General features: G+C 41.4%; 1 protein-coding gene across 7 annotated transcripts in view; it reads left to right on the forward strand.

Annotated features, from left to right (window-relative positions):
* LOC132391410 (serine protease 23-like) overlaps positions 1 to 12,924 on the forward strand; it is a 36,898-nt gene extending 23,974 nt beyond the window's left edge. For 3 of the 7 annotated variants that reach the window (XM_059964589.1, XM_059964588.1, XM_059964591.1), the window contains one exon: positions 10,433 to 12,924. In XM_059964589.1, the coding sequence (XP_059820572.1) occupies positions 10,442 to 11,560 (1,119 nt within the window). In that variant the 5' untranslated portion in view covers positions 10,433 to 10,441 and the 3' untranslated portion in view covers positions 11,561 to 12,924. Of the gene's footprint in view, positions 1 to 2,090; positions 2,116 to 2,226; positions 2,332 to 10,432 lie in introns of those variants that run through there. The other 4 variants (XM_059964586.1, XM_059964585.1, XM_059964587.1 and 1 more) reach the window with 3 other exon arrangements.
* The last annotated feature ends 3,161 nt before the right edge of the window (positions 12,925 to 16,085 follow it).

Here is a 16,085-nt window from a genome sequence, read left to right on the forward strand (position 1 = left end):
GAACACTGCTGTGGCATCACCCAGAATCTTTCTTAATTCCCTTTCAGTTGACTTTATTGTAGGAGATGTGGCATGCAAATGGTGCATGGATCCCCAATTAAGTTGTAGTTGCCTCAACCAATCACAACCCCACAATGTTGGCCGTCGTGTTTTTACCACATACAAGCCCAATGTGGCTTGTTGGTTGCTGGATTTCACTATTACAAATATCATTCCCACTGGAGTTATCTTTGCTCCAGTGTGAGTTCGCAGATGGATATCTGCCGGCTTCAGTTCAGAATCTTTGAAATGCCTGAAATGGAATTATACGTCACTTTGTGGGATGTCTGAAACAGCCGAGCCAATGTCCAATTCCACTTTAATTAATTTGCCGTTCTCTTGTGACATAGGCATATTGCTTGTCTATTGATAGTTTTCACACTGTAAATCAGGCCTACCCAATCTGGAATATGCACCCCCTGCAGGTCTTTGAACTGAGCTTCCACAATAGTGTGCAGTCGTTTCAATGTATACAATCAGATCATCATTTTGCAATTTTAAGAGTGGCCAGTGAAGGAAAAGGCATAACCTCGCAACGTCCAATACTGCTGCTGTAAAGGTAGCAAGGAAATTGGTAATAGATCTTCTACATGGTATGAGATCGTAGTTTTTTTTCCCCTTATAACTGTTTGCTTTCAAATTACCTGCCAGGTAAAATGTGTCAGACTAGGTGGTCCCTGTAGACAATTTGTTCATCAAGCTTTTTATCACATAGAAATGCTGCAGTACCTTGTGCAACGAAGTGATGCAGACAGTTACCTTTCAATAATTAGTATCTGCATGCATTAGTAGCCATTCAAAATCTTCTTCCTTTTCCTCACTAAGTTGTCAAAAAGATTATCCTGAGTGCATTTGATTTGATGAAATTGACAGCCATTATGACAGTAGCAAGGGTATCGTGCAGATGTCCTCCCAGTTTTTTTGTAACCAGATGCTGATGGTGGAGGATGGTGTATACAAAAAAAATGTCAGGCACAGCATATTTTTAAATGAGCAATAAATGCTCTGCCTTCCTACCATCAAAGCAGCACTATTGCTCCAGCATTATATTATTCAGTGGAATACAGTTTTCCAAGAAATCGTTCTTGACTTCTTCAAAGATAGTTTCACCTTTGGTATCTGTCTCAAGCCTTTGGGGAAAGAGCATTTCTTCACTGGCCCGATCATCATTCAAAAATCATTCAGTTGGAACTAAGTGCAGATAGTTCCCTATTAGCATGTAATTACCTATAAGGTAGTAATCATAATCACCAGCTGGTGGAGCACGTTGCAGGTTATCCTGCTGGCTCACGCCCTCCTCATAGTGTAATCAGTGATTTGGGGGGGGGGGGGGGGTGATTGTGCAACAGGTAGGCTGTCGGCTGTGGATTGTGCAACGGGTAGGAGGCTCAGTAGGCTGCCTGGCAGAATCTGAACAGTGATTTGTGCATGGTTAAGCAGGAGCAGAGATAATTATTGATCTCCCCCCCCCCTCGGTTAAGTGGTTTTGCTGCCTCATTTGCATCATCTAGTATATTTTTCCATTCATTTCATTCAGGGTTCCAATTAAACTGCATGTATTCATTTCTCTTTATGTGTTTTAGTAATATTTCATTAAAATTGTAAACTTATTGTGGCTCATTCAGAAACCACTGTGGCTCACAGTTTCTTTTTTCACTTGCGGCCCCCTACTAAATCTAGCATGGCTGTCAGCGGGGGTGGTGGGGGGTATATGGCCCACATTGAGTACCACTGGTGTAAATAAGGGCCATTCCCACTATTTACAAGGAACTGTAAAAATAAATTGTTCATTATAGAGCTTTTAAAATAAATTAGAAGTAAAAAACAAGTACGAGTTTTTACCTTTTGTCAGATTTTTGCATTAGTCAATTATTCCTCAAGAACCTTGAACAAGGTGCAATACACTGACCTATTTCAGTGGTATACTTGTGATAAAGTTCGAACCAATTACCAATGTTAGTTGTTTACAGCAACACACATAAAATGCTGGTGGAATGCAGCAGGCCAGGCACTGTACGGAGAAGCACAGTCAACGTTTCGGGCCGAGACCCTTTGTCAGGAAATGTTTACATTTAGGTTAGAGCTTAATGGGATACATTTCTTCTAGGCTGTGATGTCTTTTAAGATCTGTCTGGCACTGTGGTCAGATACTAAGGAAATATTAATCTTCAATATTGAATATGACAGAATCTACCATGATCAACTCTAAAGTTCCTGTGGACTCTTGGAATCTACAGTTCTGTGGACGTTGACATGGATGAAGAGGTCTATGCATACTCTCCCACAGTTGAGGTAACTGTTGCTTAATTGATTGGGTGGGTTGTTAGGTTGCTAGTCTTGAAGTACTACCAGTTACAGCTCTACTATTTTGATGAATCTTGGTCCAAAATCCTAAAGTTGGGAAGAAGGCTTTGCAAATATTCTAGCATCATTTTCAATATTCTCTTGGATATTTCTTGGCATGAGGGAGCTCCGGGTAGGGTGCTTGTTTCAGGAGTTTAGTGTCAGCCATTTGGACTATGTAATCTGCCATTGGGAACTGCTTGAGTATAACCAAAACCTTGCTGCTGGAGTGGCTGTTCATTTTCTCTGGGGAAGGTTGATTCTCATGTGACTGAAGGATCCTTTGAAAATTCCACTTTGTATGCAGCAGTTGTTCCAAACATCAAATCTGAAAGAGGATTATGGACGTCCTTCAATGATAACCCAAAATAATTTGTAAAGTTAATACTTTGGTTTAAGTTAGCCCAGACATAAGTGGCATTCATAACTGCTGTATATGGGAAGTAAGTTAGTAAATTAATTTATTATTGTCATATATCCTGAGGTACAGTGAAAAACTTAGTGTTGTTTGCTACCCGTACAGATCATGTCACCATGTCAGCACATTGAGGTAAGACATGGGAAAATAAGACCCATTGAGTCTGCTCCGCCATTCAATCATGGGCTGAACCAATTTTTCCCCTCATCCCCACTCCACTGCCTTCTCCCCATACTCTTTGATGCCCTAGCTAATCAAGAACCTTATCTATCTCTGCCTTAAATACACACAGTGACTTGCCCTCCACAGCCGCTCGTAGTAACAAATTCCACAGATTTACCACCCTCTGACTAATATAATTGTTATATGGTTATATAGTGCGGGTAGGTGGGACTAGGTGAGAGTAAGTGTTCGGCATGGACTGGAAGGGCCGAGATGGCCCGCTTCCGTGCTGTAATTGTTATATGGTTAAAGTAATTTCTCTGCATCTCTGTTCTAAATGTCCCACTTGGTGGCGCAATAATATCAGCACCGGACTCCGAAGCGAAGGTTCCCGAGTTCGAATCCAAGTCGGGTTGAGTGTCGAGCTAGCAACTCGGCCTCGTAAAAACAAGTATAGCTTGCTACGGAAACACCGTCATGACGGTGCCCCAATAACTCCACTGCCGAGTTAAGGGTTGTTGTTGTTCTTCTTCTTCTGTTCTAAATGGGCATCCTTCAATCCTGAAGTCATGCCCTCTTGTCCTAGACTCCCCTACCATGGGAAATAACTAATCTGCTCAGGCCTTTAGGCAATAACAGAATGCAGAATAATAAAGTATTACAGAAAAGTGCACTGCATATGGACAATAAGGTGCAGGGCCATGGTGAGGTAGATTGTGAGATCAAGAATCCATCTTATCATGCAAGTACATTCAATAGTCTTAGACAGCAGGATAGAAGCTATCTTTGGGCCTGATGGTACATTCCTTTAGGCTTTATCCAGATTTATAAAGAAAGTTGATTTGAGGTGGGTAGAATTCTTCATTTGTATATTTTGTTAACTTTGTGAGATATTGATGTGCTTCTGGTCTGATAATTTTTCTACTAGTTTGGCTTATTTCATTAACTGGATTACAATACAGTAGACTGTTGAATATTTCATTCAATTTCAATTAGTCATTCCAACTAAATTGCCTCAGTGCATTCTCTCCCAATTTCTCAGATGTCTCCTGGTGAGTAGTTATGGAGTCATCGAACCCTGTAATGTGTGAACAGTCCTTGAGACTCACCAAGCTGATGCTTGCTGATAACAAGCACTGATGTACAAACGTAGATCAACCTCATTTTATTCTCCCACACTTCTATCAACTCACCTCAGACTCTACCCCTTGCCGCCACAGAAGGGGTGATTTACGGTAGCCAATCGACATTCATGTATTTGGGATGTAGGACGCCAGAGGAGATCCACATGGTCAAAGGAAGACTGCACTAGCTAGGCTGCAACTACCCCTTGAATTTGAGCCAGCTTGCTGGAATTATGAGGCGTACAGCCCTACTGCACAGCCCAATAACTGCTTTTTTAAAAAAATTCTAGTAAAGAAAGGACTGCTGGAGCAGTAAACACTTGCTTTTAAAATTTGTTCCCTGGGTATTCATGACTTCCAAATCAAGAGCTCTGAGGTGGATGATAATGCAGAACTCACCGTCACTTACTGAGGCCCAAAGCTCCTGATCTTCCTATTACCCTCTAATCCAGCATTTAGTCACCTGACTTGGCATTACCATCATGGAGGCTGGTGTCAATTTTTGTTTGACATTGCCTCTGTGAAATGCCTTTTGATGTCTTGCTATCTTAGGTCATAATACAGATTATAGTAGCAATATCTTGCATTCCTGCTGCTTTGTATCTTATCAAACTTTGCATTGTATTGTACTAATTTGTTGCCTTATTTCAAAAGTATCTTCTTTGTGAAACAATAATTAACTGCAACCAAAAAGAGTTTAAATTACTTCAGTGAGCTAGAATCAAGTATATAATCTCAAATTTTTTGTGAATTACTGCAGTGGACAAGAGGTTTCTCCAATGGCTGGTTAAAAGATACCAAAACTTCACTGGCACCAGCCTACCCAGCACCAACGACATACAATAGACAATAGGTGCAGAAGTAGACCATTCAGCCCTTCGAGCCTGCACCGCCATTCTGAGATCATGGCTGATCATCTACTATCAATACCCAGTTCCTGCTTTGTCCCCATATCCCTTGATTCCCCTATCCTTAAGATACCTATCTAGCTCCTTCTTGAAAGCATCCAGAGAATTGGCCTCCACTGCCTTCCGAGGCAGTGCATTCCAGACTCCCACAACTCTCTGGGAGAAGAAGTTTTTCCTTAACTCTGTCCTAAATGACCTACCCCTTATTCTCAAACCATGCCCTCTGGTACTGGGCTCTCCCAGCATCTGGAACATATTTCCTGCCTCTATCTTGTCCAATCCCTTAATAATCTTATACGTTGCAATCAGATCCCCTCAATCTCCTTAATTCCAGCGTGTACAAGCCCAGTCTCTCTAACCTGTCTGCATAAGACAGTCCTGACATCCCAGGAATTAACCTCGTGAATTTATGCTGCACTTCCTCCACAGCCAGGATGTCCTTCCTTAACCCTGGAGACCAAAACTGTACACAATACTCCAGGTGTGGTCTCACCAGGGCCCTGTACAAATGCAAGAGGATTTCCTTGCTCTTGTACTCAATTCCCTTTGTAATAAAGGCCAACATTCCATTAGCCTTCTTCACTGCCTGCTGCACTTGCTCATTCACCTTCAGTGACTGATGAACAAGGACTCCTAGATACGTATATATACAGAAAGGAAAATTGCAAAGGATCACACCCATCCTATTTATAGACCATTTGTCCCACTTCCATCAGGGAAGAGGCTACACAGCTTCCACGCCAGGATCACTAGACTCAAAACCAGTCATTTCCCTCAGCTGTCAGACTGATCAATACTTCCACCCATTAACTCAGCTGTCCACCCCCACACTACCAGTATACAGGCCAGCCACTCATCTCCACAGGCCCTCAACACACTTCATCCCCATCCCTTGCACTGCTCCTTTACGCTTACACGCCACACCTCTTAGCTGCACTGACACAATCACTGTGCTTCTGTGTTTTCATACGTCCTGCTGCTACCCAGAAGGTTTTCTCTTGCCAAGAGTCACTTTGTTGCTATTATTTCCTATCAGCCACTTTATGTACAGATACTTCTGCACCTAGTGTTATTCTACATATGTTATTACTAGTCTGTGTAAGCTAATCCTATGACTATACATCCACACTCGGAGAGTTGCTTGCACATTCTTTTTGTGTGTTTATTGTGATTTTTGTCTTTTATTGTCTTTATGCTTGTGTTTTCTTTTAATGCTGCACTGGATCTGGAGGAACAACAATTTTGCTCCCCTTGACACTCGTGTACTGAAGAACGACATTAAATAATCCTGGATCTCCGATCTTCAGCAAGAGCTCAATGTCAAGGGGTGTCTTTGCTAACATATTAAGCATGTTGGCTATGATGTATATTAGTATGGCGGGGTCAGCGTCCGATTGTGGTGCCATCCAAAACTGGGCAAAACCTGGACATCTGGTGATGAGATATTGTTTTGAATATCATGGAGAACATGTAAATTTTACAAGATGAAGAGATCTTTCAACCACTGCCATGTTTAGAGGGTAGTTTGAGGACTTCTAGCCTTTGTGGGATTAGCCATAGGAAACAGGTTTATTCATGGAGACAGGTGAGCTCTGATGCAGGAGATACATCCATTAGCTCTTACACCGACTGCCAATTTATTGGTCTGGAATATCTTGTTTTCAAAATGAACGTCTGACTTTTGAGTAAGTGTATCTAAGTATTTATAGAGAAGGATGGGCTTTTGGATATTGGTAAGATGGAGGCAGAGGCTGTCATGTAATGTTCAGTTACAACCTTTTTAAGTAGAAATAGACATCTTACTATTAAGTAACTAGCTCCCAAAGCTTTGTAAATCTTGGTCTCCACCCTGTCACAGACATTCCTGTTACAGATGTATAATGGGGAGAAGAGCAAACTGTCATGGCTGCTGCAATACGTCTTCTTGCCTACCTCCTGAAAGGAATCCAATACGTTCTCTTGGCCTTAAGCATTTGTTTTCATAACAAGATGTTCTACATCAATCCTTTGGAATGATTTCCTCTTGCCTTCAACTGCAGTGGAGTGTGGGCCATGGCTGACAGGACTTTCAGTTCCTTTCTTGATCTTGTCAACTCCTCCTCTCAGCAAGGACTGAGTTTGCTTCTGGAACAGCGTGTCATCCACCTGAGTGTGTTGGAAACGCTGGGACTCGACTGAATTCAGTTGGTTCAGATAACGGTCCTTATCTGTGTGTCAAAGTTGTCCCAGTTCTGTTGTGTTAAAGGTGGATTACATTAAAAGCAGTTTATACCTCCTCCCTTTGCCCCAACACACTGCTGTCCCGTCACCCCGACAACCCCTCTCCATGCCTCTACACATCTCATTCTTTTTCCCATGCCCACCTCTGTTCCACCTCTTCCCGACACCACCCCCCCCCACTTGCTTTCTGACAACATCCCTGTTTTCTTCATCCCGCATCATGGCAGCCCCCCTCCTCTCTGATTCCACCTCCCTTCCCCCTTCTCTTCCTCTCTCCACACTTCTCTTTCTCAGAAAGTATGGTCTTTACTTTCAGAATTCCATCAGCTGCTCTGTTCCTCATCATACAGTTTCAGAACGTTCTTGTGTTTTTCCTGTCTAAATGCCTTGGTGCATCTATTAATTTTGAAAGGTATCACCAAAAGCACTGTGCTTCAGTCTTCCTGTGGTCATGATATGCAACACAACTCCGGTCATGAAAGCTAAACCCCTCCCAGGTGAGCAGTCCCCATTTGTAAGAAATGCTCACGTGAGAAGGACTCTGCAGCCGAGCCAGACAACATCCTGGGCCGAATACTCGGGGAGTATGCACACTAGCTTACTTAAATCAACACTTCACTCATCCAGACTGCTATGCCCACATGCATCAAATCAGCCACCATCATCCCTGCAGCACGGAACTCCATATTTTTAGAAATGAGTGACTACCAGGCGAAGGCACTGTTGTGTTTTGAACGGCTGGTTATGGCACGTGTCAAAAACTGCATTCCTGCCACATTGGACCCACACTAATATCCTTACCGACAGAACCGCTCAACAACAGATGCCATAGAATCTGTCATTCACCCGGCCCTAAGGCACCTAGAAAACAAGGGTCATTTATGTCAGAATGCTGTTTCTGGATTTCAATTCAGCATTCAACACTGTCGTCCCACAGAACAAACTCTTAGTCCTCGGTCTAAATACACCACTGTGCAACTGGATGTTGGACTTGCTGACAGGCGTCGGATAGTCAGGATGCACGACCGTTCCTCCCTCCCCACCATCCTCAACATGGGTGAGCCCATTGCTGTACACCCTGCTCACACATGACTGCACGGCCAAACACCCCAGTCATCACATTGTCAGGTTCACCAAGGACACGACAGGTGGGGCTCATCATCAACACCCACACACCACTTTATGTCAGTGACACAGCAGTGGAGATCGCAAACAGTTGCCAACTCCTGGCAGTTCATGTCACACACAACTTCACGCTCCCAGAACACATCCTACACAGTCAAGAAAGCTCACCAATGCCTCTACTTTCTGAGAAGGCTTAAAAGAGCTGGACTTTGCACAATTTACACATCTATACTCCCGTCATTGTACAGGTGCACAGTAGAGAGTGCTCTAACAAGGTGCATCTGTACTAAAACTGCATTGTGGTAGACACGGGTGATCAAAACTGCCCAACGTTTCACTGGCACCAGCTTATCTGCTGTCAAGGATATATATACAGGAAAAGAGCCAGTGACGTCATGAAAGATCCCGCACACTCTTCTCATGAACAATTTATTCCACTCCCACTCTTCTGGGAGGCTATGTAGCATCAACGCCAGGACTACCAAATTCAAAAACAGTTAATGCTCCCCAGACAGTAAGACTGATCAACACCTCCTCCCACTAACTCCACCACTACTTTATTATTTTCTGTCAGTCACCTTGTGTACAGACTAGTGTCACTTACTGTATAAGCTACCTGGTATATTTATTGTGTGTGTCTTTATTATTATAACTATGTTCATTATCTTCTGTTGGTTTTTTCATGCTTCATCGGACCTGGAGTGACAACTATTTTGTTCTCCTTACACTTGTGTACAGAAAAGGACATTAAACAATCTTGAATCTTTTCCACTCCTCCATTCTGTTAGTTTAAACACTTTTAAATCATTTTTCCAGTTTGAATGAAATCTTTGTCCTGGAATATTAATTTCCTTTCTCCATGCACCAGTGCTGCCTAATCTGTTGAGTTTTTCCAGTACTGTCTTTATTTTAGGTTTTCTGCAATTGAAATGTTAGTTCTTCAAGAACTTATGAAGTATTTCGTCCAGAGTTGTGGCCATTAAGGTCACACAAATTGATACTTAAACCCATTTTAGATATTTAGAATAGTTACAGTCACTTTCATATAAAGTGATTTGAACAATAGAAAAAAGTGAGAGATCATATGACACAGGAGCATACTTGGGCCATTCAACTCACTGATTCTTGGCCCAACCATCATGACTGATTTACTATCCCTCTCAACCCCATTCTCCTGGCTTCTTTCCGTTATCTCTGACACCATTACTAATCAAGAACCTAGCAAGTCAGCGTTAGTTTTTTTTAAGATGGTGAGAATTTACTATTTTCAATACTGTGTGTCTGTTTTCTCATCTGTTGAATTGTAATGACAGTACACATTTTGCTTACCTATTAATCAAATTTCGGGTGCCTGAAGCCCCCACGTGCAAACTGGCTAATATTAAGCATTCAGACCTGTGCTTATTAGAACAAATGAAAAATAACAGCTACACGTTCAGCTTGTGCAAGACGTAATGAAAGTTTTTTTATGGATTGTTTCTCTTTCATTTTCTAGCCCCACATAAGGGAAACAGTTCTTGTTGAAAAGCCTGTTACCTTAGAAAAACATATTGCAAGGAACTTACACAAGGAATTCTCATTCATTTTTGTGATTTGCAAGAATTAAATGGGGTTTAGTTAAGAGTAAAAACTTGCTAATGGTTCTGTGCCTTGCCAATGTAGTCTGGACTTGTGGGTTAGACAGTTGGCATCAGTTAAATAAAAGGCAGGTTATGCGGCTGCTCCAGGTTTTCTGCTGCATTCCTTAATTCTTTCTATAAAATAACTTTGTAAAAACCTTTGCAATTTATAGCTGAATCTGATGGCATTTTTATGACCCAATTTCCTAACAACTTGATGGAAAAGGCTTTAAAAATGAATCATTAACCACATTCACTAGATTTTTTGGCCCATTCCAATTTCTCATGGTTGAGTAATAAGGTGGTAGACTGGGTGTTTCTCTGAGAAAGAAGTTGATGCTACAATTGGAATCAGTCCATAGAAAGCTGGGGCTAGGCCAGTTACTGGCTTAATAATTTTTATGCGTTGTTCTGTTAATGTGTGTGAGTATGGAATTAATCATGTCACTAACAGAAGTATGTTCTTTCACTCAGCCAATCATCATGGTGGCCAGACCAGCTCTTCTCATTTTGCTTTGTTCCATTAAACATGTGGTGATGCGCAAGGCGGAATGGCAGAAATCTTACGTACCTGCGATTTACCCCAAGGCCACTGTTACACTGGAGAGTGCGCATTTTGAAGGTAAAGCCAAGCTGAAGGTAACTTCGCAGTGTGGGTTAGATTGTCACAAAAGAGCACCCCTGCCAACCTATGAAAATCTGAGAGAATATTTGTCTTATGAAACTTTGTACCTAAATGGAAGCAGAACTCTCACAGATGTGGATATCCATGGCTTCATTGCTGCTGGTTTCGGACATGAACAGAAGCACGGAAACAGCGTAAGAACAAAAAGACAGATCTTTGGCTTGGACTCTCGATTCAGCATCTTGTCAAAAAATTTGCTGTTCAATTATCCATTTTCAACTTCGGTGAAAATCTCTACGGGTTGCACCGGGACCTTGGTATCTGCTAAACATGTTTTGACTGCTGCTCATTGTGTTCATGATGGCAAGAACTATGTGAAAAATGCACAAAAGATGAAAGTTGGATTCTTTAAAACCAAACAGGTAGAGAAGGGACGAGTCATAAACCAGATCAACCCACTTCTTCCAGAGAAGCCTCGATTCCATTGGATTAGGGTGAAGCGGACATACATTCCAAAGGGGTGGATCAAAGGTTCGGCAAATGATGTTGGCATGGATTATGACTACGCAATTCTGGAACTGAAGAGAGCTCACAAGAAACGCTTCATGAAAATAGGAGTTGCTCCTCCTCGGGAGAAGCTGCCCGGTGGCCGGATTCACTTTTCCGGGTTTGATAATGATCGTCCCGGGGATCTTGTGTATCGTTTCTGCTTGGTTAAAGATGAAACCTATGACCTCCTGTATCAGCACTGTGATGCTCAGCCCGGGGCCAGTGGCTCAGGTGTTTACGTCCGAATGTGGAACAGGCAAATTCGGAAGTGGGAGCGAAAAGTGGTTGGGATATTTTCAGGTCACCAGTGGGTGGATAAGAACGGCATGAAGCAAGATTACAATGTAGCTGTCCGCATCACTCCTCTGAAGTATGCCCAGATTTGTTTCTGGATTAAGGGAAATTATATTGACTGTAGGGATGGATGAGATCTTCATTTTTGCTCTGCTTTTTAAACCATGTGCTTTGCAAGCTAGTATACACTTGTACCACAAATATTCAATTCCAGAGCCTCATTTTACTGTAGGCACAGTTCTTCTGTTAAACCTAAAAGTGGTGATCAATAAGGATAAGAGGAAAGCAGATGTGTGAATAGCAGGGAGTAGTGGGATGTAGAGCACGTACGGGCAGATAGGATGCATTCTGCTTGGCACCATGGATGGTGCAGGCATGCAGGTTGTACTGATGTACTCGGTCTTCTCCTGAGTAGGAGAATCGGAGTTCTTCTGGGTACTGAAAAGCGGCTTTTCTCTGACTAGAACCGGTGCTGCAACCATGTGTTAGAGACAAGCAACTGCATCATAAATGCACTGTTATTGATTGCAGATTGACCATGATCTATGGTTGTGAAAGCAAGTCTATAATCTGTCATATTATCTGTTTGATATGACAAGCAGATCCATTTAAGGTTATTTGAAGATTGGAAGAAAATCTGGAATACGATGGAAAATGCTGGAAACACTCAGCGGGTCTAGAATTACCTGCAAAAGGGAATAGAATTTCTGTGGAATATTTCGGGTCTAGGGCCCTTCATTAGAACTGAATGTTTCCAGCAATTTCGTTTTTTTTTCTTATTATTTCAAGCAGACGTTGACTTGAATAGAACTGCTGGTAATTGGCCAAGAATGATAGAAAGAGTAGCTCTGATTATCAGCTATTCATCTGTACCTTAAGCATCACAACCTCTTTTGGAAACCTTTGATGTAAAATGTTGTGCTGTTAAGGACAATAAGCAGAAAAGAGATCATTCACTGATTTTAATTTGAACTGTGAGGCATACTTAGTTACATAAAGTGAATGGCTATTCAAAATAAATATGCAGTTAGTGATGACAAAATGATTCGGCCACAAAATGGGAGCATGGGAAATTAACGGTATTTGAATACTGTACTAAAAATTGAATCAGTCAATATCAAATTCAAATGCTTATTTCAATCCTTTTGCACAGCACTTGCAAGCCATTGGAAAAAATGTCTGAAGCTTTAGTTTATTCAACAAAAAGTTAAGAAATTCATAAACTTTTTGCATTTTTCAGTCCCAGCAAGATGAACTTGGATAATGGGGCAATACTTGTTTTCTATAAAGCTGGTGTGTATGAAAATTTACCAGAACTTATTATAAAAAGATGTCTACAGAAGAATTTATATCTTTCACATCTACCAAATGTAATACTGCTCTGCTCTAAGAATTGTTTTTAATATGTTGCTAATGAGCCATGGGCTTTGAATGTGGACAATCTAATGCAATCTATGTCAATATTTTAATCAATAAAAAAGCAAGTGGTCCATTTTAATTTGTATTTGTAGCAATTCCTTTATCGCTGCCTTTTATTAAAGTTTTATCATTTCTGGCCTAGCAACCTTGACCACATTTAGAGAATGATAAAAGAAACTGGGCCCGAGTGTGGTCACTCTAGTGAAGTTACCCTACACTTGCAAAAATATCAGCGGTATGAACAGGGTAAATGCAAGCAGGCTGTTTCCACTGAGCTAGGGTGAAACTGGAATCAGAGGTCATGAGTTAAGGGTGAAAGGTGAAATGTTTAAGAGGAACATGAGGGGGGCCTTCACTCAGAGGGTGGTGAAAGTGTGGAATGGGCTGCCATGGAAGTGGTGGATGTGGGTTGATTTTTTATATTTAAGAGAAATTTGGACAGTTGCGTGGACGGGAGGTATGTGGAGGGCTATGGTCCAGGTGGAGGTCGATGGGACTAGGTAGATTAATAGATTGGCACAGATTAGGTGGGCAAAAGGGCCTCTTTCCGTCACTCTATGATTTCTCCCGTCCCACCCTGCCTCACCCATTCAACTTCCATGCACTTTCATTAGCCATGCTTAATTCTACAGTTTTATATAATCTTCCTAGTGATCAGGCCAGTCCCATGAGGTGAAGCAATCCATAAGTGGTAACTGTGCATTAGTTGGTAGTTCTCCAAATTCCAAGACGATGTCCCTAATATCTTGGTTTTTTTATAGCTTGTGGCTCAAAAAAAAGACCTTTGAACATACATTTTAAAAAAGATCGATAAGTAACTGAAGAAAATTACTCAATATTTAAAATGTTCTTAAATACCTTTGTGCTAGAAATTAATTAAAACAAATAAAATGGTAAAACGATACTGAGGTTATGTTTCTAAATAAATGTCAGTGACTCCATCCCAATGAATACAGTACTGCTACTCTTACCAGCAGTTCTTGCCAAAAGGATACGTTTCTGCTCAGCCCACAGACCTTGTGCTGGGCTCAGCAGCAAGAAGAGGTCTGGAAGCATTAAACCCTGGAGGGCAATCAGAAATGACCTGAACTGAGTTCAGCAGTTAACCAGAGTGTTCTCTACCAGCACTGGCTGAACATCAGAATCAGCTTTATTATCGTCGGCATGTGTCATGAAATCTGTTAAATTAACTGCAGCAATACGGTGCAATACATAATATAGAAGAAAAAAACAATAATAATAATAGATAAATAAATCAATTACAGAATATGTTTATTGAATAGATTAAAATCATGCGAGAAACAGAAATATATTTAAAAAGTGAGGTAGTGTTCAAGGGTTCAAAGTCCATTTAGGAATCGGTTGGCAGAGGGGAAGAAGCTGTTCCTGAATCACTGAGTGCGTGCCTTCAGGCTTCTGTACCTCCTTCCTGATGCTAACAGTGAGAAAAGAGCATGCCTTGGGTGCTGGAGGTCCTTAATAATGGACACTGCCTTTCTGAGACGCCGTTCCCTAAAGCTGTCCTGGGTACTTTGTAGGCTAGTGGCCAAGATGGAGCCAGCTAAACTGATAACCCTCTGCAGCTTCTTTCGGTCCTGTGCAGCAGCCCCTCCATACCAGACAGTGGTGCAGCCCATCAGAATGCTCTCCACGGTACATCTATAGTGTATTTGTTGACATACCAAATCTCTTCAAACTTCTAATAAGGTATAGTCACTGTCTTGCCTTCTGTATAACTGCACCGATATGTTGGTACCAGGATAGGTCCTCAGAGATCTTGACACCTAGGAAATTGAAACTGCACAGTCTCTCCACTTCGGACCCCACTATGAGGATTGGTACGTGTTCCTTAGACTTGCTCCTCCTGAAGTCCACAATCAGCTCTTTCGTCTTACTGATGTTGAGTGCTAAGTTGTTGTTGCAACACCACTCCATTGGTTGCCATATCTCTCTCCTGTACGCCCTCTCGTCACCAACTGAGATTCTACCAACAATGGTTGTATCATCAGCAAATTTACAGATGGTATTTGAGCTATGCCTAGCCACACAGTCATGGGTATAGAGAGGGTAGAGCAGTGGGCTAAGCACACACCCATGAGATGCACCAGCATTGATCGTCAGAGAGGAGAAGATGTTATCATAATCCACACAGATTGTGGTTTTCCGGTTAGGAAGTTGAGGATCTAATTGCAGAGGGAGGCACAGAGGCCCAGGTTCTGTAAATTCTCAATCAGGATTGTGGGAATGATGGTATTAAATGCTCAGCTATAGTCAATGAACAGCATCCTGACGTAGGTATATGTGTTGTCCAGGTGGTCTAAAGCCGTGTGAAGAGCCATTGAGATTGCCTCTGCCATTGACCTATTGTGGCGATAAGCAAATTGCAATGGGTCCAGGTCCTTGCTGAGGCAGGAGTTCAGTCTAGTCACGACCAACTTCTCAAAGCACTTTATCACTTTCGATGTGAGTGCTACTGGGCGATAGTTGTTAAGGCAGCTCACATTAATTTGATCCACCCTTAAATATGTAGGTTCCAGGTGGGATTAGATACACCTGGCTATTCACCACACTTTCATATTTCATCCTTGTGCACAGAACTAACTATTAATTTGATTTACAAATTATTTCAATGTACCTTTAACATATAATAAAAAAATTAAAATATTGTTCAGTGCTTTAAAATGTTATGAAATGGCTAGGTTTCAGAATTGATGTCCAAGTTATACAAAGTCATCTTTAACAACATCAGGGACATGTTTCATGACATTTGATTTTAAGATCAAATCTAAACTCTGAAATAATATAATGACCATTGTAAATAACCACTGAGTTGTATAATTCTGCACGAAGGGTATCTGTACATTAATAGCCACAGATGATCACAAAACAAATTTTCAAATGGTGAAATTTGTAGTGACAGGTAGGAGAAGGGATTGAATTTTTGAAGTGTGGGACTCAGAGGGCTGAAGTTATCATCTTCCTGTAATCAAAGAACCTCTGTCCCTTATTTACTTGTAAAGTTTGATTCCCACTAAGTCTTTGTCAAGTAGCACTATGTGACAATATTCTAAAAAAAGTAATCAGTAGATCTTCAATTTGCAGAGCCAGATTCACAAAATCAACACTGTTTGCTTTAGAACATCTCCTCTATTAAGTTGTTTAAATTTGCCCTGACTCTAATCTCTTTTTATCCTTTTGTGTTTGAAGTCTTTAACCTTCTTCATGTTCAATTAATAACTT

Source organism: Hypanus sabinus, chromosome 3 (genome assembly GCF_030144855.1).
Source record: "Hypanus sabinus isolate sHypSab1 chromosome 3, sHypSab1.hap1, whole genome shotgun sequence".
NCBI classification, from domain to species: Eukaryota; Metazoa; Chordata; class Chondrichthyes; order Myliobatiformes; family Dasyatidae; genus Hypanus; species Hypanus sabinus.